This window comes from Anomalospiza imberbis, chromosome 3 (assembly GCF_031753505.1).
Source record: "Anomalospiza imberbis isolate Cuckoo-Finch-1a 21T00152 chromosome 3, ASM3175350v1, whole genome shotgun sequence".
NCBI classification, from domain to species: domain Eukaryota; kingdom Metazoa; phylum Chordata; class Aves; order Passeriformes; family Viduidae; genus Anomalospiza; species Anomalospiza imberbis.
Window position 1 is genome coordinate 82,819,912 of NC_089683.1, and position 22,224 is coordinate 82,842,135.

General features: G+C 43.1%; 1 protein-coding gene across 7 annotated transcripts; it reads left to right on the plus strand.

Moving 5' to 3' along the window:
- Positions 1 to 2,427: 2,427 nt before the first annotated feature.
- Positions 2,428 to 20,956, plus strand: RSPH9 (radial spoke head component 9). Of its 7 annotated transcripts, none has more exons than XR_010997481.1 (7): positions 2,428 to 2,685; positions 2,864 to 3,026; positions 3,727 to 3,856; positions 4,403 to 4,549; positions 18,775 to 18,802; positions 18,906 to 19,473; positions 20,696 to 20,818. XR_010997481.1 is itself a non-coding variant. In XM_068185426.1 (5 exons), exons 1-5 carry the CDS (start codon positions 2,459 to 2,461, stop codon positions 20,854 to 20,856), a joined length of 834 nt encoding a protein of 277 aa, XP_068041527.1. In that variant the 5' UTR covers positions 2,429 to 2,458; the 3' UTR covers positions 20,857 to 20,956. The 7 variants fall into 7 exon arrangements, 4 of the variants coding, with proteins under 4 accessions (XP_068041527.1, XP_068041529.1, XP_068041530.1 ...); XR_010997483.1 differs by having other exon boundaries at positions 18,778 to 18,802; XR_010997482.1 differs by lacking the exon at positions 20,696 to 20,818 and adding an exon at positions 19,798 to 20,591.
- Positions 20,957 to 22,224: the final 1,268 nt, after the last annotated feature.

Below are 22,224 nucleotides of genomic sequence, written 5' to 3' on the forward strand. Positions count from 1 at the left end.
GGATGCCCGGGACACTGCAATAGTTGTTCTGCAAGGGGATTTTGAGGACAGCCTTATTAATTTGTACCAGCAGAAATGGAAGGGACATAGCTATTTTTCTTTCTTTGGAGATGAGGTATACTAAAGAACATGCATGAAGATGAGTTCACTACATCACTAAAAGTGTTTTCAAATGTTTTGTGAAAGGTGTGCAAGCATCCAGGGGACACTGTGCACACAGCAACAACTCATATGTATTTCAAGATGCTCAGTAAGCTTTGCTACCTTGCCTGGGATGAGTGGAAGGGAGCCTGAGACTGTTTTCTCCCCCAAAAGGATGCCAGCTCTAAAGGGTGGAGCTGGGAGAAGCAGAAGCTGTTTGGTACACAGGTATGTGCATGTTCTGTGCAAAGGCAGGAGAACTCAGTCCTCTGATGGGAGCTGCTGGACTGTGTACCTTCCCTAGCTGAAATAGGTGTCTCAGAAATGCCACGTAGTCAGATGCCAGCTGAATAATGCCTGGTGCCTCTCTTCCCTCCTGTCTGCCTACTGCTGAGCAGCTCCTTGTTTCAGCCTGGGATGGCAAAGAATGGAAGAAACTGCTTTCGAACTGTTTAATAACAGTGATGGTAACCTTTGACCTTACTGAATAGCAGCGCTTTTGACCTTTCATTTGTTAAATAATGCAACCACTTACTTCCCGATCCTTATCAGTGTTTAGTAATTGGGGTCAAGACAAAGGGGAGCAGAGTTACCCACCAGACTTTACTGAACCAGGAAGAATTTCCTTACGCTACAGATATTCTTTTTGATAATCTTCAGTCAGGGCAGGCAAAGACTAGAGACTAGGTGGCTTGGAAGATCCATAACAGCCTCTCAGCTGTTAGCATCTGGTTTGAATCCAGCTGTGGTTGACAGTGGCAGAAATTCATTATGATCTTGGGTTCCCTCTCTGACTCATGTGAAATGAGTCTGGCTTGCAGTTCCGCTGCTCACTGGACAGTCGCAGCCCTAACATAAAATACTAACACGCACTTCTAGAGAAATCAGTGATTAAATGAGTCTACAAAGCCCGAAGTTTCCTATTCCACTGGGCAAATCAGGCACAGGTAGGTGGCAGCATGGACAAAAAGTCTGTGGTCACTCCTGTGTGTTCTGCCTGATTCCCGTCAAAGAGAAGGTGGTTAATCTTCAGGAATCTGAGTTGCCTTTTGTACAGGGTAAGTAAAGCTAATGGGTCAGCTTGTGTGCTGTACAGCCCATTAAACGTCTCACTTGACAAAAAATCAGGTGACAACTGTTACAGGCAGAGGTCCCAGGATCAGTGTTTTCCTTAGAAGTGAACAGGAAACGGATGAAAAAGAAAGAATTTATGACTTTACAATGGATTTAAATGTAAGTGCATGCACATATTTATTTATATAACACACATATATAAAAGCTTAAATTTCCTGAAGACGTCAAACAGAAATTCTGTTTGACTAAGCAGCTGCACAATCTCATTTCTTATTTATTGTATTTTGTGTTAAGCCAGACAGCAAGATTTTTAGGGCAGGAGCTGTTTCCTGGATGTCTGTGATTCAGCAAAATAAGCTGCCAAAGAGCAATCCAAATGCTGTAATTTATAAATACGACATTTATTTATACAGGTACATGAGCTAGATAAGATCACAGAATCATGGAATGTTAAGGGATTGGAATGGACTTTAAAGACCATCCAGTCCCCACACCCTCTGCTATGGGCAGGGGCACCTCCCACTAGACCAGGTTGCTCAAGGCCTTACCCAACCTGGCTTTGAACATTGTCAGGAGTGGGGGATCCACAGCCTCCCTGGGCAACCTGTTCCAGTGTCTCACCACACTCACAGTAAAGAATTTCTTCCTAATATCTAAGCTAAATTTCCTCTCTTTCAGTTTGTACCTAACACTCCTTATTCTATCACTATGGTTCGAGATGAAGAGTCCCTCTCTGGCTTCTCTGTTAGTAGAAGGCTAGCAGAAGGTTGCTATGAAGTCTCCATAAAACCTTCTCCAAGCTGAAGAGTCCCATCTTTCTCAGCCTGCCTTCATCGGGGAGGTGCTTCAGCCCTCATCAATTTCATGGACCTACTCAGGATCTCTAAGAGTGACATCGTAAGCAGTGAGCTTCAGAAGGGTTTTTTTTCCCTGTTGTCCATGTAAGAAATAAAGCAAATGGAGCCCTTTGTGGTATCCCGGTGAAGGCCCAATGCAATTGTATCCCCGCCTGCGTTTTGGACTTGGCTCTGGATTTAGGCCTCTCGAAACAGGAACACAGTGCAGGGACACCCGTAACCGCATCCTTATTGGGCTGCTGCTCGTCACCGTCTCTGCGCCACGGCCGGGGTGAGCTGAGCACGGCACCTCCGGCGCCGCCCGCCTCGTCCGTCGCTGCAGCGGCGGAAGCGCGGGGTGACTCCGGGCGGGCCGCGGTCTCCCGGCAACGGGGACGCGGAGCGCGATGGAGGCGCTGTCGCTGCCCGCGGCGCTGGCGCTGGTGGCCGGCGGCGGCGCGGGGCTCAGCCCGGAGCGGCGGGCGGCGCTGGGCGCCTCGCTGCCGCTGGTGCAGCGCGACTACCGCTTCGAGCGGGTCTGGTTCTGGGGCTGCATCCAGGGCGTGCGCGGCGCCTACTACATCGCTGAGGGGCTGGGCCCCGACCGCGCCGCGCCCCGCAGCCGCCTGTACAGGTGCGGGGCCGCCCCGGGCGGCAGGGACCGGCCGGGCCCGTCTGGAGCTGTGCGCGTTGGGGGGCGCTGTCCGGTTCTGGGGAGGGAGTCTCAGGGAATGCCCTTAGGGGCCTGGCAAAGTTGCTTCGAGCTCCGTTCTTTACCGGGCTCTGCCCTGATTCGTGCTTGTCGTTGGCAGCTTGAACTGCTTGGACTGGAGCCTCCTGACGCCAGCCACCAAGGAGATTCTTGCACTGGCTGAGCAGCTGAAGGGCCGCTTTCAGGGGGATCCTTCTTTTGAGTACAGCTTGGCTGAGATAAACGCAGAAGCTGCTGCAAGACTGGTTCAAAGTGGTAAGGAGGTAAATCCAGCAAAACGTTTTCGAACTCTGTTCGCTACATTTGTCCCACTCACACTGCACAGGTGGTGGCTTCTCCTCACTTGTAATGACCAGCATGAGCGTGTGGTCAGGCAAAGGATACACAATTTCCTCTTGGTTAGAGCACTAGGCTTATAACACCAAGGTTGCAGTTTCAATCACTGTATGGGCTGTTAACTTAAGAGTTGAATTTGATGATACTTATGGGTCCCTTCCAATTCAGAATATTCTGTAACTCTGTAATCCCTCGCTGTCGTTGTGTAGCAACAGCTTTTTTGATTGATCTCTTACTTCAGTTTTTTCAGGAGTTCAATAGGCCTCAGAAATAGTAAATATCCCTTGTGCTTTATTATGCACAACTAGTACAGATCCTCACTGCAGTTTCTGAAGCTTTAATAGTAACTGCAGGCAGCATTCTTTATAAATGAATAAGTAAGTCCTAAGTAGGTGAATAGAGGAGGGAGGAAAGAACAGATGAAGGGATGGATAGTTAGATCTCTGGTGAGTCTAAACTGTCTGCTCCTAACCATGTTTTCTGTCCTATCTTATGAAATGTCTTTTGAGATCCTCTTAGTGCCATTGGACTCCAAGACGATAAGTCCATTGTATCACCTCAAGTTTATTTTCAGAAACAAAAACAAGGAAAGCCCTGCCTTTAAAATTTCCCTATTTTTCTTTAAAGCCTGTGATCAAGGAGGAGGCCCGCCTCATAGCTACGATAGAACAGATAGACACAGCAGTTGGTATCGTACCCCGAGGGGCATTTGTGAAGACTCCTCTTGGGTCTGTGCATGAAAACAGGCACTTTGAAGGTAAATTCTGATTGTCTTTATCAGGATCAACTGTACTTTGATCATAAAGGCTTTTAATTAAGATGACTTTCTCTAACTGATGTTTTGATTTCAGTTGGGTTTTTTTCCCCTGTGGATAAGATGAACAGGGAGGAGAGAATCCAGTGCAACTAATGTTCAGGTGTATGATTCATATCTGGAAGGTGGGAAGTCAGTAACAGTTCTGAGTCATTAAACTGAGTAATTTGTCTGTATAAACTGTAGTTTATGGTAGTGTTTAGCAATTGTAGAAGTAGTGAATTGTCCATTTAGATATAGGATATGACCAAATGGGCACAGAAAGTTGTCCTCAAGTCAGTACCCATTGGTTATCTGGGGCTGCAGTCAGTATGGTCTGCAATGCACAGCATCAGGGAGTGCTGACACCTGTTTCTGACAAGCCTTCTGTGGAGTCTATTGGAGAAAGATTGTGATTTAGTTCTGGGCATTAGAGGCACTCAATAGTATAATGAATGTTACCCTTGTTCCTTCACGTATGTATTAATGTTCACCAATGGCTGTTCGCAGGTCTGTCTTTGGTGGAGGCAAAAAAGTTAAGCTCCTATTTCCATTTCACTGAGCCTGCTAACCTGAAGAATAAAACCCTGCTGGAAAAGGCTAACCTGGACCCATCTACCGACTTTCTAGATTCTCTGGAGCATGATATCCCACGAGGTAAAGGTAGCAAAATCAAGAGATGCAATGAGAGGAAAGGCAATAGGGAAGTTTGAGTAGCCTTGGAAACACTGAGGGAACTGGGCTGGGTTACTGTAGAGGTGATATGAGAAGCTTCTGTGAATCTGTAAAGGAACTTTATCCTTTACTAAATATTGTAGTTACTTCCTGTTTTAAGCAATTCTAAATGCTTAAAACAAAAAGAGGTAAGTGCACCAGGGCTGTCACATGCTCTCAACAGGTCTGGCCACACTCTGCCTCAGTGACATATTCCCTCCTGACTTCTGTAAAGCCTGTGACAACTGGTGACCCTATGGGGAGAGATAACTCCACCAGTGATAGAGAGAATTTATGTGGTTTGAAGTATTTCACACCTCTTGTTCCACCCAGTATTTCTCTTCTTTATCTAAACGGGCTTTCATTAACACCAAGCTGGTATCTCAAAGAGACTGAATTCAAATGTTCCTTGGATAAACTGTGTTGGAATAGTCTGTACTGTGGCAGGATTATACATCCTGAAAGGAGAAAAAAATACAGGCATACTGGATTGTATCTTCAGTTTACATCTCTACTGTTCTGCTAGACAACTGCAAATGCTGTAAAGAGACAGAAGCAGCTTGTTATTTGTTTCTATCTGGTTTTGCTGATTTGCTGCATTTTTTATTTATTGGACCAAGTGTTTTTATGTCCTCTGTCTAGGGAGATTCTAGGGAAACAATTCAAACTTAGATTTTTTATTTTTTTCCTGTCCAGGAGTAATAGGATAGGATATTAGGTGACCTGTGTCAGATGGAATTGAGTGGATGGGCAGTGAATTGACAGTACTGTAAATAGCTTTTCAGATCCTCCCTCCCTCCCTCCCTCCCTTCCTCCCTCCCTTCCTCTCTCTTCTTACCCCCTCCTCCCAATCGCCCTTTGGGCAAAAAAAGAACTGGGAATGTGAGCTCCCGCCTGAATTCTGAACATTTTTGACAGAACATAAACCGCTAAAATCTAAACTAACTGGGAGTGTCCTTATGCAGTCATTTTCCAGAAGTGTAATCTGGAACAGACTGCACATTTTTACATACCCTGGCTCATTGAGGTGGCCCTTTTGACTCAAAGCAGAATTGCAAGAGGGATTAGATCCTAGGTATCTCCTATGAAAATTTTAGCTGCAGTTTTGTATGGTAGTTTGGGTTTTGCTACTGTTTGCCTTCCCACTGGTCCCCCCTCTTTTATCCTCCCTCCCTCGTGGTAGGGGGACACACCATGTGTTAGACATGAAGATGGTGGCTTTGTTGAAATCTTCAAATGAAATTCCACTTGTAGCTGTATTTTACCTGGTATCAGATAGAAAGTGGGGCTCAACTGTGTCATTGCTGTGATTGTATTCCTGCGGCATATTGATGTCTGTGTAAGCATGAACCTTTACCCCCTTCCCAGGCAGATGTTGCTATTAGTGTAGATTTCAGTACCCTTAAAAAAGTTGCCTCTGAAAGTCTACCTGAGCTAAAGTGCAGCTGAGTGCTTCTTAATGCGAGAGAAGATTCTTCATGGACTTGTGCAGCTCTACCTGTTCTGTCCTGAATTTGGGGATGAGGTGAAGGAGGTGAGGGAGGTAAGACAGGAATCGGTTACAGGATCAGCAAGGCATGAAGCCTCTCTAATTGCATTCTATCACATGCAGATAGGAGCTATGACATTAAAGAAAGATCAACCCAGCCTCCCTTAATAAGCCTTCAGTTTGCCTAAAAGTACTGGTTGCTTGTGAAAATGTGGAGAAAAAGCCAGGACAGACACAGACTTTCTGCTGATTTTATCAGCATGACTTTGCCAGAGTCACTCCTGGTTGTGAGATATTCAAACTCTGTTTCTCAGATTACTTTCCTTGCACTCTGACAGTGCATGTTGGTCCTGACAGAGCAAAAAAAGTAGACAGTGTTTTTTCTATTTACTGATATGTTGTTCATAGCTCTGGCAAATCCCCTCATTTTGACCCAAAGTTTTTCTTGCCTTTCCTGGTTAGATCCTGTCTTGAACAGTTATTGTCAGAGCAGAAGTAGGAATTCCCAAATTTATTGCATCTAGAATTGTGACTGAAGCTGGAATTGTCTCTCTTCTCAATAAATACATACGAAGTGATCTGGGGGTAAGTGACATTGGAGTGAAGCTCCCAGCTTGCATTGGCTAAATTCCCCTATCAACTTAAAAGACCTAAAGAACAGAACTGAGAGATTAAGGGCTGATTTTAACCTGTCTAAAAGTAACAACTCTGTTGGAATAGTTTTCTCTATTAATTGGATACTTAGCATCTGTGATGGCTGTCAAGGGGGTAACTGTCATAAGATATATGGTGTGTCATTATAGGAGAGCAGAGGTGTCTTACAGAATGGAAAGTTGGAGGCAGAGAGAACATTTTATATGACAGCTGAGAGGTGGGAAGAAAGGAAGTTAAAACTGGGTTAAATAAAGGCAACAACGGTAAAAGCAGAGTTTAGTGAAAAATTGGAAAACCTGGAGTTTTGTAGCAAAACTGTCTGCCATTCTTATCTTTACCAGTGATATCTGTGGTGTTTGCAGGTTCCACATTCTGTCTGTGTGTCTATCAGGTTATCTGTGCACTTTAAAAGTTCAGAATATGTTGCTGTTCCTCCTTTAATCATTCTGGTGTCTCAGCTCCCACAGACAAGTGACTTAGCTTTTTTTTTAAAAAAAGTGCATTTTAAAAAATTATTCTAGAGAAAAGTGGGAAATGAGAACCTTGTCTCGACAGCATGAACATGGAGGGGTTGTGATACAGATCTTCTGTCACCACAGTATCAGATCATGTAGTGCTTCATCCTGATCCAAATGACCAGCTGTCCAGAACATTGCATGCTGGGATCCGTAGGTTTTGCTGGCCATATGTCTGCATTAAAGATAAGCTTGTTTGCTCTGGTCTAAGCAGACAATCTGCTCAACTTTATGCAGAATTAGATGTGGCCTTTCAGCTGCTGGCACATTGCCAGCGTTGTCCTTTCTGCTGCATGGAGTTTGGAACCCTGGACATAGTATTTCAGGAGCTAGGGCTGTGGCAGTTATACATGTGCTTGTAGATAATGGAATGGCAAAGCAAATAGCAATAATACCTAGCATGCCTACAGCATTTTCACTTAATGACTTAATGTTGTGAATATATGAAATAATAGACACATTTCAGGCATTGGTAATAATGGGGGAAGTGAAAATGGAGGGGGAGTGTTGATTTCACTGTGACCCTGGTATCAGATCAGACTATGCCCCATTCTGCAAGGATAAGGAAAGGGGATGAGTGAAAGCCTGAGGTGGGAGTGGAAGGAAGTGAGACAAGGGATGGAGAATTCAGTTCTTTGGCACTTTCAAACTGCAATTCAGAAAAGCAATAACTTGACTCTCAGGGTTTGTTACAGATTACTGAATCAGATCGCTTTGATATGGAGATAAGGGATACCAACAGAACACTGTTAAAAACTGATGTAAGCGGGGAGGTATGTCTAGATAGGAAAAGATATGAGTGGAAATAGGATTTATATGAGAAGACTTTCTTCAAAAGTCATGACCCCCAGTCATTAAATAGCTGCCTTTAGCTGAAAACCTACCACAGTTCACTTGTAGATTAAGAGTAGAAATTAGAATTTTAAAAAGGACATATAAAAGGATTTGTAGAAGGTTTGGAATGATTAGTGATTGATATAAATTGGAATTTATAATGAGTAGAGAATGACATAGGGAGGCAGAATAACTGGAGTAGTCCGTGACAATGGTAAGGCAGATATTTTTTTAAACTATATTGAGAAGAAAAGAAATCATAGTAAAGGTACTGGAAACTGTCACTAAATGGTGATGGTAAAAAGGCTGATAAGCATGTGGAAGGGCAGAAGAGCTCAATTTTTTTCCCTGGTTTCTTTTTGGGAAGAATATGGACTTGCATCAAGCAAAGACAATAAGATACTGTTTCAGACAGTTTTCAAACTGTTTGCTAAGAGAGGGTAGAGTTAAACAACATTTACCATGGATCAAAAACATTAAAACGGTGGAGTCAGATAAGTTATTTCTGAAATTATTATCTCAGGAGACTTGTGGCATAATAATCTTTAATAAATCCTGGCATTGCAGAATTATTCCCCTAAATTTAATCTTCCTTAGCAGTTGTTATTCAGAATTCAGTGAACGGGTATATTTCTGGGAGAGGTCAGAAAGGGACCAGTGCCAATATTGATATGATATTCTTCAACTTATTTATAAATGATATAAAAATAAAGGGTTGGTGGAGAGACAAATAATGACAAGGGCAGGATGGATACAGACATCTGGAAAACTGGGCTTACTTAAATACAGTACATTTTGGTGTACATACTTGCAAAGTCGCATGAGGAAAGTAAGGACTGTAAGACAGACTTTGGGAATTGTATTCTAGAAACTGTGGCTCTGAAAGGAAATCCAGGCACAACTCACTAAACATCAGCTCCCAGGCTGATTCTGAGACCTAAAAGGGTAACTTGATCTGCAGATACATAAACAAGGGTGTAGAAACTAGGAACAGGGGGGTGATTTTACTTTTGCATATACTGCTAGTGGAATCATAACTGGATTACTGCACACTGAAAAACTAGAGAGTTGCAGAAAAGAGTCACAAAATTATTCAAGGGCTGGTGACAGACATAAACAGTTCAATTTGTTTATCTTGAGGAAAAGCCTGTGAGAATGGCTGTATTACACTGTGTAAATACTCTGTGGAATTTAAGTATTAGGTACTGAAGATCTATTTATTATAGAGGAGAAAGGCATAACAGGAATCAGCAGCTAAAAATTATACCCAGAACTAAAATGAACAATGAGATACAATTTCTAAGAGTGAAAAGATTACCAGTTAGCAAGGGTAATGGATGAGCCTATGTCTCTTGGTATCTTAACATCATGCTGAATGTCTTTCTGGGAATTGTGTTTCAGTCAAATCCAAATACAAGTTGATAGTTCCAGATATGTGTAAGTGACTTCAGTTTAATGGGCAATGGTATGCAGGAGTCCAGATTCCTGGTATGCCTGGCCATAAACTTGATGGCAGCCATGGAGGGTGATGTTCAGCTTGGGCTTCTTCATTGTCAGTAACAGTAACACAAAGGTGACATAGGGTTCCAAGAGTAAGTCAGTTCATTTCAGCTAGCATTGCTTTCTGAACTATGATATGTGAGGACTCAAAAGAGGGCTGAGGAGATTCCTGACTTACTGCTATTGTGGATCTTTATTGCTGGGAGAGATTTTATAGCATCAGTCCAAATGGGTATACAGTGGCAGGGTGAATCAGTGAGTCTTGTCTACTTTCTATTTCAAGATGAAAGTAAGGGAGGAAGAAATGCCTAGACCAAAGATCATTCCAGCTCTTTTACCATTTGACTGTGGAGAAAGTGACAGCCACTTGGATTGTAGCTTTTTCTTCACCCAAAAGTGCAGTGGTTTTGGAGCACTCTCTATTCAGCATTACAGACAAAGGGATTTGTGGCCATTTCTTTGGCTGAAAACTTGGAGCACGAGCTTTTCTGTAAGCTTGCTGAACAGTAGCCTCGGTTAGAACACTAACCTCCTGTCATCTGAGGTTCATTAGCACGGTCTTTATCGGTTTAGCAAAAGCTGGTGCCTAATGGGTCCTTGAAGATGGAGGGGCTGCATTTCTAAGTGGAAGATAGTTTCTGTGGCTGCTCTCAAGGGCCATTTTGGTAGCCCCATCATGACTGTCCTAAAAGTCAGGGTGCATGAAGGAAGAAGGCCAGGAGGCACGACCCTGCTTTATCTCCATACATTAACAAAGCTAATTAACTTGCTTTCGATCCCTCTCCCCCCTCCCTCCTCCCTTCAAGGCGATTAATCCCCTATCAGCCTCGGTCTCCAGCCATTTGAAGAGTCTGTGTCTGCAGAGGTATTTACAGCCCCCAGCCAGCCACCAGGGGCAAGGGCCCTTTATCAGGACTCTAAGACAAATGGCTGCCTATCTCCCTAGTGGCCTTGCAAAATCCACCGAAGTGCTATGCTGTGCTGGCCACCTACTTTCACCCAGCCTCCCTTCTCCACTAACATTTCACAGATGTGACCTGAGCCCTCCCCTTTCATTGCTTAACAAAAAGCAGCACCTCCCCAGCTCTGTGAAAGCCGAGAGCAAGAGCACTTTACTCCTTAGCCTGCCAACAGCCACACGGGGACAAGGCATTTCAAGCTGTCTCACTGAAATCCAAACTAAAAGACCCATAATAAATGAGAAGGCAGTACTTGACGTTTGCAAGGATAAAAAGAGATAGCGAAAATGTAGACTGAAATACCTAGCATGGCTCACAGCTATCCTCATTGCTCGTTATAGGAGATGTGATCCTTAGACTTGGTGAATGTGAAACTGAGCTACAGAATCCCATGGAGTTACCTGACATTAACACAAGTCATTTTGACAAACAAGCTTTAAAATACAATGTTAGAGAATGAGAAAACCAGATGAGTGTGCATCAGAACAGTAGGATTTCTGATCTGAAAACCGAACCCAGTAGCTGGCTTAGTGGATTGTTGATATAAGCACTGGTACCTGAATTTCTCTGTTCAAACTGAACTCGGCCATCCCTAGGAATAATTCCAGGATGACTCTAGCTGCTGCCTTCCAGCAGGGTGCACTATGATGCCAGCATTGTCAGTGCTGAGCACAGAAAAGGAAACCACAAAAAAGTAAAATGAGAAAAAAATCACCAGGAGAAGCATCAAATCAAGGAAAAGGTATGTCCTGAGTTTCCAGAGTGTGTGTGGCATACTGGCCTCCTGAACTGTAGGTATAGAGAAGATATTCTTTCCCTTTCAAGCTTAGCCAATTTCTGGAATGGTCACTAGGCTTTTCAATGGCTTTCTCAGCATCCATAGAGATCACACGCATGCGAATGGACGTAGACAATATATAAGCATGTCCCCTACATTCTTTAAAAGTAGGGTCACTCTTAATTTTTACCAGTGATGTGTAGAGGCTGTTAAGGCCATTCCTGCAGTGACCCAAGAAAGTTGCCTGGGAGCAAGATAAGATGCTGTCCCTTTTACAAGCTGGGGTTCTGCCAGCTCAGGAGTTCGAGATCAGACTGGAACCTCTCTTGTGGCAGCACAGCAGGAGGACTCCTGGCCCAGCTAGTATTAGAGCTTCTGACTGGCTGATCATGGTCTGCTTGGGTTACTGGAAAGGAGCCTGTTTTCTTTGGGCTTTGTGTCTATGGGCAATAAAGCAGTGTATTCACTGTTTTTGGGTCCTGGGTCTGTATCACCTCAGAGTTTTGTTTAGTCAGACCTCAGACGAGTTTATAGTGGAACAGGGCTGTCCATCAACTGAGAGCTGTGGTGGAGTCCTTCACTCTCCAGACTGCTGTAGGGAAAGAGGACAGAAGCAGAGTCTTCGTAGTAACTTTCCAGGGTTGAAAAGGGTTTTATTTAAAGGTTTTTTTCCTTCTCAGTGAAAGAAATCATGACACACCCTGTCTCCATTTAAGCTCCCGGTTCCTTGGACATAAAAAGGAGATTAACTTCTTGCTAAAATGATGGGAAATGTTGGTAAAGTCTTATAGAACCAGAAGCTGCAGGTTTATCACCACATCAGTCTGCCTTGGCCTAAACTTTTCTCTAGAGAATGATGAAAAATTACTTGTGGGGGAAATCCTAGGACAGTTTGTGTTTTACTGAAGTCAGAACGAAGTCAACTTTTGCTAGGAGTGATCTGTTTCTGAAAGGGCTCCAAGGAGTGGCAGCTCCTGCCTGTGCAGTCATTGGCATTGGTGCCAGCCCTGCATATAGCTTTGCTTTGCTATTTGCTGCCCATTTGGCTCCAGGGCTTTTGAAGGGAAGAAACCAGTTCAGTTAGCATCATCTTGTTTTACTGTACACAAATATCATATGGATTGAAAATATGCATGCTGAAGGGATGTGTGGCAGTGTGTAAAGGGAAGAGGACAAGGGACAGTTCATCTTCGGGTATATTTGTACAGCAGTTATGCTGAGCAGATATAGCTAGGCTATCACAGTCATTAAAAGATGCTTAGCCTTTAGTGTTCAGAATTAGCACTGCAGCGTGCTATGTGGAAATTCTCAGTGTTACATTATTCTCAGAAAGTCGTAAACTCTTTGGGTAATTCGGTCCAGAATTCGTATCTAGTTTAGTACAAAAACACCAACAGTTTATAATCCGTGCCATCTGTTCCTCATCCCAAACTCTTTTAACTAGCCTTGCTAATTTGATGATGAGGTAAGAAGTACAACTGGGGGACTGATGGGGCTTGTGGACTTGCCCCTCCTGCAGGAAAGTGAACTGTATGTGCTCTAAGCATTTGGTGGGTTTTGAATCCCAGCATCGACTCCTTTGTGTTTTCTCAGAATTCAGAGATCAATGTGAGGTTCTTTGCCCCTAATCCAGCCCCTGTTCATCATTATCACCTCCTCAAAGTGGCCAGTGCTTTGTTACCAGGAGAGGAAAAATTTTACAAGGTGGCCATAATCTCCTCTGAGAGTCAGACAGATATTCTCCCGTGGGTAAGAAAGTGACAGTGACCAAAAGCTCTAGGGGAAGCAGGCTAGAACAAAGCTGCCCATTGCATCCTTTCATCAAACTGTTAATCTTTCTTTCAAAGCCATCACATTTGTTTGGTGACAAAAGCCCCAAAGAAGCAGAATTGAGCCTGAAATCCTGTAGCAAGATTTAGAGGAAGCGTCTTTCATTCAGAGCAGGGAGGGGCGAGAGACTCCTTTTTCTTCCCACCAACCAATGGGCTCAGAGAAACCCACGTAGGTGACGGATTAATGCAGGGGCTCCCCAGGTAGATGCTACGTGACTCCTGGCACGCTCCAAAAACGTTTCCACAGCGACCAGCTGAACAAGAAATATGGAGTGTGATGAGACCCAGCATAAACTTGTGCTTTGGAAGGAGGTGATTTGCCATTCCAAGAGATTTCTAAATTTACTACAGAAAACGCAAGATTCAGTCATCTGTACTGTAGTTGTCAGAATACTAATAGCATGGATTTTAATCAGTTTTTCCTACACCTTATAAGTTTTGATTGCATATGGTTTTGCTGTTTCCTCTAGTGCACAGCCCTATTCCAAGTCTTTATTCTAATGCTTTCTGTGCAGTCTGCATCTTTCTCTTAATTAGAATATTTTTGTTTTGTTTTGTTTTATCAGGTGGATTTAGGACTAAAGGCTAAACTAACAGGGCTATAAAGGAGGCTCTATTTTGATGTGTATTATTTCAGTGCTAGCTTTTTCAATCCTTCCTATCCTCTGGTGCTCATTTATTTCTGTGTATTGTCCCTTCTTTTGTGTTGGCATTGCTGGCTGTGCAGATTCCAGCTGGAAAAATAATCTTATTGCTCTCTAGTATATTTTCAGCCAGATTATTTCCCCTACCTGACTCACTAAGCAGTAAATAAACACTTTTGTGGTCTCTATGATGGAAAAATGATGAGGGTGGGAATAAACGTTTGAGGGCAGAGGCTGCTTCAGCTGAATTAAGCAGCAGTGTTGTCTAATGTCTAAATATGGCCTGAATTTCATTTCTACTTGGAGGTACCTGAACACTGTGTATCTGGGACACACTGCAATCCCTGGGTCTTCCTTGTGTAGCAGGAAACAGGTTCTTCACGTGTAAAGAGAAAATCTGGGCCTGTTTAAATAATTTCTACTGCAGAGGCATCACCAGTGGGAGAGGATAATGGAGATGAAAAGCCTCTAAAGTATGACCATTTTACTTTGGATTTTGGGCATAGTGGTATTTGTATGTTAAGGACATGGCAGGCATTAGGACCAAGCAAGAGCCACTTCGCAGCATCTGACTGTAAGCTGTGCTTTCTTGGCTCTGGAGGCTTTTAAAAATAGTACTGAACCTGCAACCAGTCTGTGTTTTTATTTAATTATTATTAAATAGTTATATGGGGAATTGGAAATATTGACAGCAGTGTTAACATATGGGGTGCAGGTGGTGTGTCAAGCAAATGGAAGAGATTTAGTTTGCAGCCAGGAAGTGGCATGAAGGAGTTTGGGCCTCACATAGGACTGTTTGGATGTGTCCTTATGGCTGGTAGGGTGTGCGTGAAAATGTCTGTGTGGCTCAATTTATTGAGAGCCAAAGCACGGTGACCTTTCCTTACAGCTGCTCTGGTTTGCAATTTGTCTTTGTTCCCTACAGACAACAAATTAGAAGTAGGAAGCTCTTCCTCATGTAGGATTTTCTGTTAGAGGGAAATGGCAGCTAAATCCCATGGGTGTCGTGAGGCTTTGTCAGCTCTAAGTGCTTGGGGTCATGCAGCCAAGCAGCGGCTGCTTTTGCAGAGGGAAATAGTTATGTTGTCCCTCTCTGGGTGTTAATATTTGTCCTATGACTCCATACTTGACTCTCACTCAGGACTAACTGCAGCAATAGATGTTGTAACCTGCTCTTGTGGCAGCATAATGTGTTAATGGTAAGTGCAACCACGCCGTGGCTGCTTTTCCCTTGAGACATTTTCTCCTTTGAAGAAGAATTGATAATGTCACTTTTATGACCCTCTGTGAGCTTTTGTGATGTGGAGCCTCCCTATCAGGCTGTCTAGCTCTTAAAGCTGTTTCTTCTCAAGCTTGCATTGAAATGAGGCATTGCTGAATCACCTCCAAAGCAGCAGTGTTATGAGAGGTCATACTGCAAGTGGACCAGTTACAGCAGGAAAGTTCTTCTGCAAACAGCCCTCTTGGAAGGGTTTTGTTTAAAAGCTCATGTCTCACGCACCCTATTGCTTCTGTGGATTACAAGATTCAGGCCATAGCTGAGGGAGACATGGGGGATAAGACAGGGATTTCTATTGGCGACTGGAAAGGAAGAAGAAGCTGAGAAGAAGGTTGACTTTTGAAATTCAGCCCTGGTGTTCTGGCAGCTGTTGAAGGGCCATAAAAAAGGCAGTGGTTTAACATGGGGTGAACATCAGGATCTTCAAAGCACTTTCTTGTTTGGGAAAGATGTAAGGAACTCCTTAGAATTCCTGCCTGTGTTTGGAGGGGTGGAGGCTGCAGCCTGATCCAAAGAGGGAATAGGAAGCTCCAGATCTTCATCCAGCAGATACTTTTCCCATGCTCTTTCCTCCCACACAGCAGCTCCCTCCCTTCCCTTCTGGAGCAGCAACAGGCAATAGCTTTAGCACAGAAAGCCTGCTTGGCTTTCTTAAGGTTGCTGGGTGCAGCTTAAATATTAACTTGCTCTTTTAAGAAATGTATTTGGAACTTTGGGAACCTCACCAGAGCAGTGTTACTGGTAGGAATCTCTCATGTGAGAGCAATGACCGGTTCCCTGCACTCAGTGAGCTTTACATGATGTGTGAAGTTAACTCTGCTGCCTGATTTAGAGACAGCACACACGGAGATGCAAGTTAAAATCAGTATTTAAGTCTAGGAAATCCAACCTTAACTTGCTGTCTCCTAGTTTTAGTTGTATTCTCTCCAATGCAAATAATAATATTTTAAAATATTTTTTTCTTGACAACTTTTATCTAGGAATCTTGGTGTACCTTACAAACTGATGCTTTGAGCTTCCCAGTCTCTCAGTAAGAGACATATTGTCTGACACAGGGACTGCCATGGAATATTCTCAGCCACTGATGGAAAGGATTTGGACCCAGCAGTCTAATTCTACATTTTTATAGTAACACAGACTTGAAGCTATCTATGTGATGGTTTTACCCCAACAACCATCTGTAATAGCACAGAAGTTTAAAAAACAAAAGAGAGAAAAAAAAAGGATGAAAGTAGCATTTAATTTTCAAAGCTCTCATTCCTTTTTATATTGCATTATTAAATGCATTTCTAAGACTTTCTCTTAAGGAAAAAAAGGTATATTTATTTTAAGCTGTTATTGCATACTGTTCATGAGTTACTGTTTAAAGTACTTCTAGAGTGATTTACAACATCAGTATTTCAAACTCCTACAGAAAAGGTGGGCCCTCCCAAAAAAAGCATATTGTTTGAGTATAGTGAGGTTTGAGCTGTGATAGAAGACAACACAAGTGTCCTGTATCTTTCTGAGAGAACAACTTTCTCCATGTCACACAAATTCAAATTTTGTTTTATGCAACATTTCCTCAAATACAGCTGATGTGGTGAGATATGAGGAAAAAAAAAGTAATGAGATAACAGGTTCTATTTTTTTCACTTTATTAAAAAGTCCAAAGAACCCAGAGATGTTCCAGAACTTTAATGTAATCTCTTCTTAGAAGATACACCAGCACTGTGTATCAAATGCAGTTTCTGAATGGGTTTTGTGTGTTGCAAAAGTCCAGTCTGGAAAAGTATATTGAAAAAATCACCTTTGATCATTAGGTTAGAAAAATGTCTCTAGTGATCCAGTTAGTAGAAGGTGAAAGGTAGCACTCTTTGAAGGTGAAAGGTGCTGCTATTCTTTGGCTTTGCAGCATAAAGAGCAGCTTTAGGATAAATCATCATTCTGGCTGAATACAGGATGCCAGTGAAAATGACATTACAGTTCCAGACAGCTTCTTGTAATTTTTTCCTGTTCTCAACCTATGTTGTGCCAGTCCAGATGGGACTTGTTTTTGTTCAGGCCCTCATTTCACAGGAAGGCTTATGCAGCATCAGTAAAACTTTACTATTCATATCTGTGTAGAACTACATGCAGAATGAAGGGCCAGAGAAGAGCTGGAAAGTATAACAATAATAATTAATATTCCCCAAAGGTCTCACATTTATGAAATGACAAATTCAAGCCCTTTGAGAGCTGGCAGCTTGGACAGATAGGGTAATGTAGAAACTGCACATCACAGCCTTCAGAGATGTAGCGTGAAAGTGAATGGAGCCATCTTCAATTCTATCTGTCCATTTCTGCCAGGTGTGAAGGTGCATGGGAAGTTCCTTTGATCAGCAGTTAACACTCCTGAATTCTCTGCTGAGATTGATAAGACTGTGTGTCACTGGGTAAATGTACTGAGATCATGGATCCATGTACTCTATTGCCCCAGAGCACAGATATGGGGATTTAATTATGCTGGTTTACTCTACCTCCTCTGTGAATTTATCCAACAAAAAGATGTCTAAATCCAGATACAGTTCCTAAAAGCATTGAAAACCCTGTTTTCCCTCTTACCCTCTTACCTTTCCCAGTTGTCATGCTCCAGGCATTTCTTTTTGTTCTGTGTAAATGGTTTGGGTTAGAGGGTTCATCTGTGTAGGTGAATATATATAAACAAGCTATAACATGTACCCAGGTTGTTAGATGCCTCCAGTATGTTGAGAGACATTAACAAATTAGATAATCCCTAAAGGTTTTCACCACCCAGCAGGGCAAGGCATAGTCCTATTCTTGACAGATTTGCTTCTCAGAGGACTGGTCCTAAATCAGACAGTGAGAGTTCCTCATTGCATTATCTTTTTGTCAGAGAAACTTTACGAAAAGTTTACGGCGCGTCACCATCCCCTTCCCCACAAACTAGTGCATAAAGCTGCAGCAAGTACCATCAGTATTTGGAGGAAAGACTTGTAGGTCATTTATACAAATTCAAGCTGAAGAACCATGTGCTGGGAGCAGTCATTCAAAGGAAAAATTGAGAGTCACTATTACATTCAGACCTATTTGCCTGCTACTTGTTGATCAACGCTCCTATGCATGGTCATGCTAATGTCACTAGCAAATGCTGAAAACTTTTAGAGACAAAGTTCAAGAAACCGAAAGCTTGTCATTTGACAGCAAATGGCTGTAGTGCTTCAGTGCTTCATGATTTGCCTTCTAGCAAAGTCTTCCTCATCTGGGCTTCCATGCTATCCAAGTGATGGAATTTCTTAAGAACACGCAGATCCCCTCAGTCAGGATCTGTAATCCCAGTGGCTGAACCATAATAGGCATTTTTACTCCAAGTATGAAAAAGATCCAGGCCAGTTTGTGTCCATATGAGTGACACTGGAGAGACTGGATGGGAGATTGGGGTTGCCTTGTATGTGAAACCACTGCTTGTGAAGATATTAGCTCATGTTGTATGTAGGACTTGTGTAAAGAATGTCAGTGCAATGAAAGTGAAAAGATGGCACACACCTGTATTGACCGTTCAATATTAACTAGTCCTCTGCTTTACTGCAACCCCAGTTGTTTGTCTTTAGTGGAAATGTGGAGGAGAGTGAGTCTGAAGTAAGTTCTCCAAAGCAGAAATCTCCAGAAAAAGACTGTGAATGTCTGTTTTGTACTTCTGTCCAGCAGCTCAAGTCAGTCTGTCAGAAAGGAGGTAGTTATTCTTGCTGTTCACTGAGTTCCACATCTGCACATGACAGAAGAGGGTACTTTGAAAGGTAGCAGATCAGAGATGACACAAGACTTGCATATTATAGTATAACAAACATGTGGAACTTGCTACTGAAGGTGGCAGAGGAAACAGTGGTGGCCAAGAAACTTTTGAGAAGTACAGAAATATGAAGAGTTAGGTAACAGGTGAGCAGCACAACTCAACACCTGGTTTTACAGGGTTTTGAACTGTATTGTTTCTTTCTGATTCTGCAGCTACTATATAAACATTTCCCCTCAGCTTCCCTCCTTCCTTCAGCTACTGTCATTTGCCATGAACTGCACATGAGACAACATCTACTGTGAAGGGAACATGCAAGAGCCCAAGGCTGCATGAACGCGGATTGCCCAGCTAGCTGCTGCCTTGTAGCTGCCAGGCAGGCCTGACAGCCTGTGCTTCCTTGCAGCTGCTGGCAGACCAAAGCTTCAGGAGGTGCAGTCAGCCCTTGGGCCACATCCCAGGGAGACCTGCTGTAGGAACCTGGGGTGTTAAAGCCCTTCAGCCCTTTGTCGGATGTGACTAAGATTGGCCAAGAGTCACGAGTGAGTGGGAGCGGGACAACACGCAGCTGACAGCAGTCACAGAAGTTCTTCCCCAGGCTAACCGTGACATGAGTAAGCATGAATCATAGCATAAATTGATGAGCCTAAAATTAATGAGCCTAAAATTATCTACAAAGATGAATACTGCCTAAATAGCCCAACACATTATGCGCTTTCTGCTTATTCCAGAATTGGCAGATTTTGGCTTTGGGTACAGATAGGCTGACTGCTTGACTCTAGGCCAATGGTAACCTGACAGTTCCAACCACATTTTTAAAATTTGGGCCTGCTCCTGTTTTTTCTAGATGGAGATTCAGGAGGACCCTTCTTCCCTACATTGTAGCCTCTAGGTATTATTGATTTGGTGCTGAAGCTGGTATTTTCTTCTCCTGGCAGCTCCTTGCCCTCCAGCACTGAATCCAAGCTGATACTTCAGCCCCCTCCCTCTGGCACAATTCCCAAGCTGTCATGTCAGATGTAAAATAAATACTCAGAGGCTCTGAGCTCCTTCTATCCAGAAGAAACTGCATTTTCACACTGGCTCTGAACCTCTTCTGTGGAGCCAAAACAAAATTAATGTGGAAACTAATCCCTTTGCCCCTACCACGCACATTCTCTTCAACGGTGGAGCCAAGAAAGACTGAAGAGAATTAACCTTTTCCATATATTTCTCAGATAGGAAATGCCCTACTTTTCATTTTCTCTTTTTTTCCAGTTGCTGCATCAGAGAAACCAGTCTTCCCTGAAGGAGGAAAGCACCTTCTTTCTCTTCCCACTACTACTGCCAGAAGTTTATTTTAAGGACAAATTTCCTTCCTATGCAGGATTGCTATAGCTCATCTTGGCTCTCTACAGCACTTAGCTACAGCAAGTAGGTGGCAGAGCCTGTTGGAGTAACTGCTGCCCACTCAGATACAGCCAAGAATAGCTGCAGTCTCTCCTGGGGATCAGCTATACCAGTCTGGAGCTTGAGGGTCCCTTCCTGTGACGCATACAACATTACCACCATAGCCATGGGAATATGCTACTATGTGAACCCAGACAGACATCTGGAAACAAGGGCAGCCTGCAGTGCTGAACTGACAAAAGGAAAACAGGGTATCGAGGTTTATCGATTCCCTTGTTCTCCCCGACTTCTCTCTTTTCAGGTGTCACAAACCCCAGTGCAGCCTTGTGCACTGTTAACTGGTCAGGCAGAACCCATGGCAGCCCTTCTCTCAGCTTAGGTTAACTAGCTGCAGAAGCCCTGCCTCTTTCTCTTTTCCAGTGATTCACTTGCACATCTCTCACACAGGTTCCTGGAGTATCCAGCTGGAGCAGGGAGGCACTGTGGTGGTGCTGCGGAGCCTGCTGTGGCTGGGACTGACATTCTATCATGTCCCAATGACCAAGCAATTTGGCTATGTTTACTTTGGCACTGGTGAAAAGAATCTCGATCTACCCTTCATGCTGTGACTCTTCTGTCTGGGAGAAGGACTCAAGAACTAGAGAAGATCTACATTTTATACTTAGGAAATTTTGTTTACTGCTTGTTCTAATAAAAATGTGAAACCTCTGCACTTTGAGCAGGATTCTTTTGTGCCTGGATGCTGGCCCTGATTTTTTTCCTAGGACTTCATTGTATGCAATCCTCCCTGAACTCCAGATGGAATTCAGAGAATCACAGAATATTCCGAGTTGGAAGGGACCCACAAGGCTCGTCGAGTCCAGCTCTTTAAGTGAATGGCCCATATGGGGATTGAACACAACCTTGGCATTATTAGCAACAAGCTCTCCCTCTAATGTGTCACTGCGGATCTTCAGATAGTAACAAATGGCATTTTTTTCCCTGACAGGCAAGCTCTGGGTCAGAAAGCAAACCTAGGGCATCTGTCTGATTACAAAAGCACCTTGCTTACACAAGAACTAATTTGGAAATGTGAATGAATACCTGCTGTCATCCATGAATGACAAAAGCAGAGGGAGTCAGGGAAGAAAGCTGATGTATACTGTAAGAGATCTGTATTAAACCCTGAACTCTAGAAAGGCATATTGAAGAGAGTATTTTGCTTTTCAGATGTTAAGATTTCACCAAAATTAGAGGGGTCTTTCCAGCTCACGTTACTAAACTATAGGAAAAAAATAGCTGTAGGCATCACCTGGTCTTGAAAAATGTGCTTTTTCAGGTTCATCTCAAGACAATGGTTTAATCCAGTGACTTTTCCTTTAGCAAAGCTCACTGAGCAGAGCTACCTGAGCTAGAAGACAGAGTAACTTCTGTATGTATGAGAATAAAGAAAAATATTTTCCTTTCTGAAAGGCTGTAGCTTTCAAAGCTTTATAAAACAGATATAGTCAGCCAGAGATTTTATCTCAGTATGGTTAATGAAGTCTTGGCTCTGTCTCCCAAAGCAAAAGATCTTGGCCAGCTCAAGGGGCTGAATCTAGGGCTTTTATTTCGCAAAATAAGGCTAAAAAGGACCATTTAAATCTAATTTGATTTCCTGGATAATACAGGTTTATCCTTACCTTTTTTTCCTGTCCATGTTGATGGTATTAGCAGATGACTCTGATAAAAGCAATACAAGGTTAACTGGCATAGTAGTACTTAAAAATTTTGTATTGATTTGTAGCCCCCCAAAAAATACCGAAGAAATGGAGCCAAAACAATAATGACCATGATAAATTTAATGAGCCTTTCATACCAGGCCCACAATTACCAATGATCAGTAAGTGGAAGATCTGTATGTGTACTACACAGGGAAAGAAATGGTGCCACCTTTTAGTTACAGGATGGATAATCAGTTCCAAACTATCCCAGGAAGCAATCATATCACTGACATA

What these genes read in the sequence shown, in the direction of transcription:
- RSPH9 (XM_068185426.1), top strand. Translation starts at nt 2,459, where the DNA reads ATGGAGGCGCTGTCGCTGCCCGCGGCGCTGGCGCTGGTGGCCGGCGGC. An exon ending in TGAAAACAGGCACTTTGAAG is followed by an intron (nt 3,857 to 4,402) that starts GTAAATTCTGAT and finishes GGCTGTTCGCAG; the next exon opens with GTCTGTCTTTGGTGGAGGCA. An exon ending in TGATATCCCACGAGGTAAAG is followed by an intron (nt 4,556 to 20,695) that starts GTAGCAAAATCA and finishes TCTCTCACACAG; the next exon opens with GTTCCTGGAGTATCCAGCTG.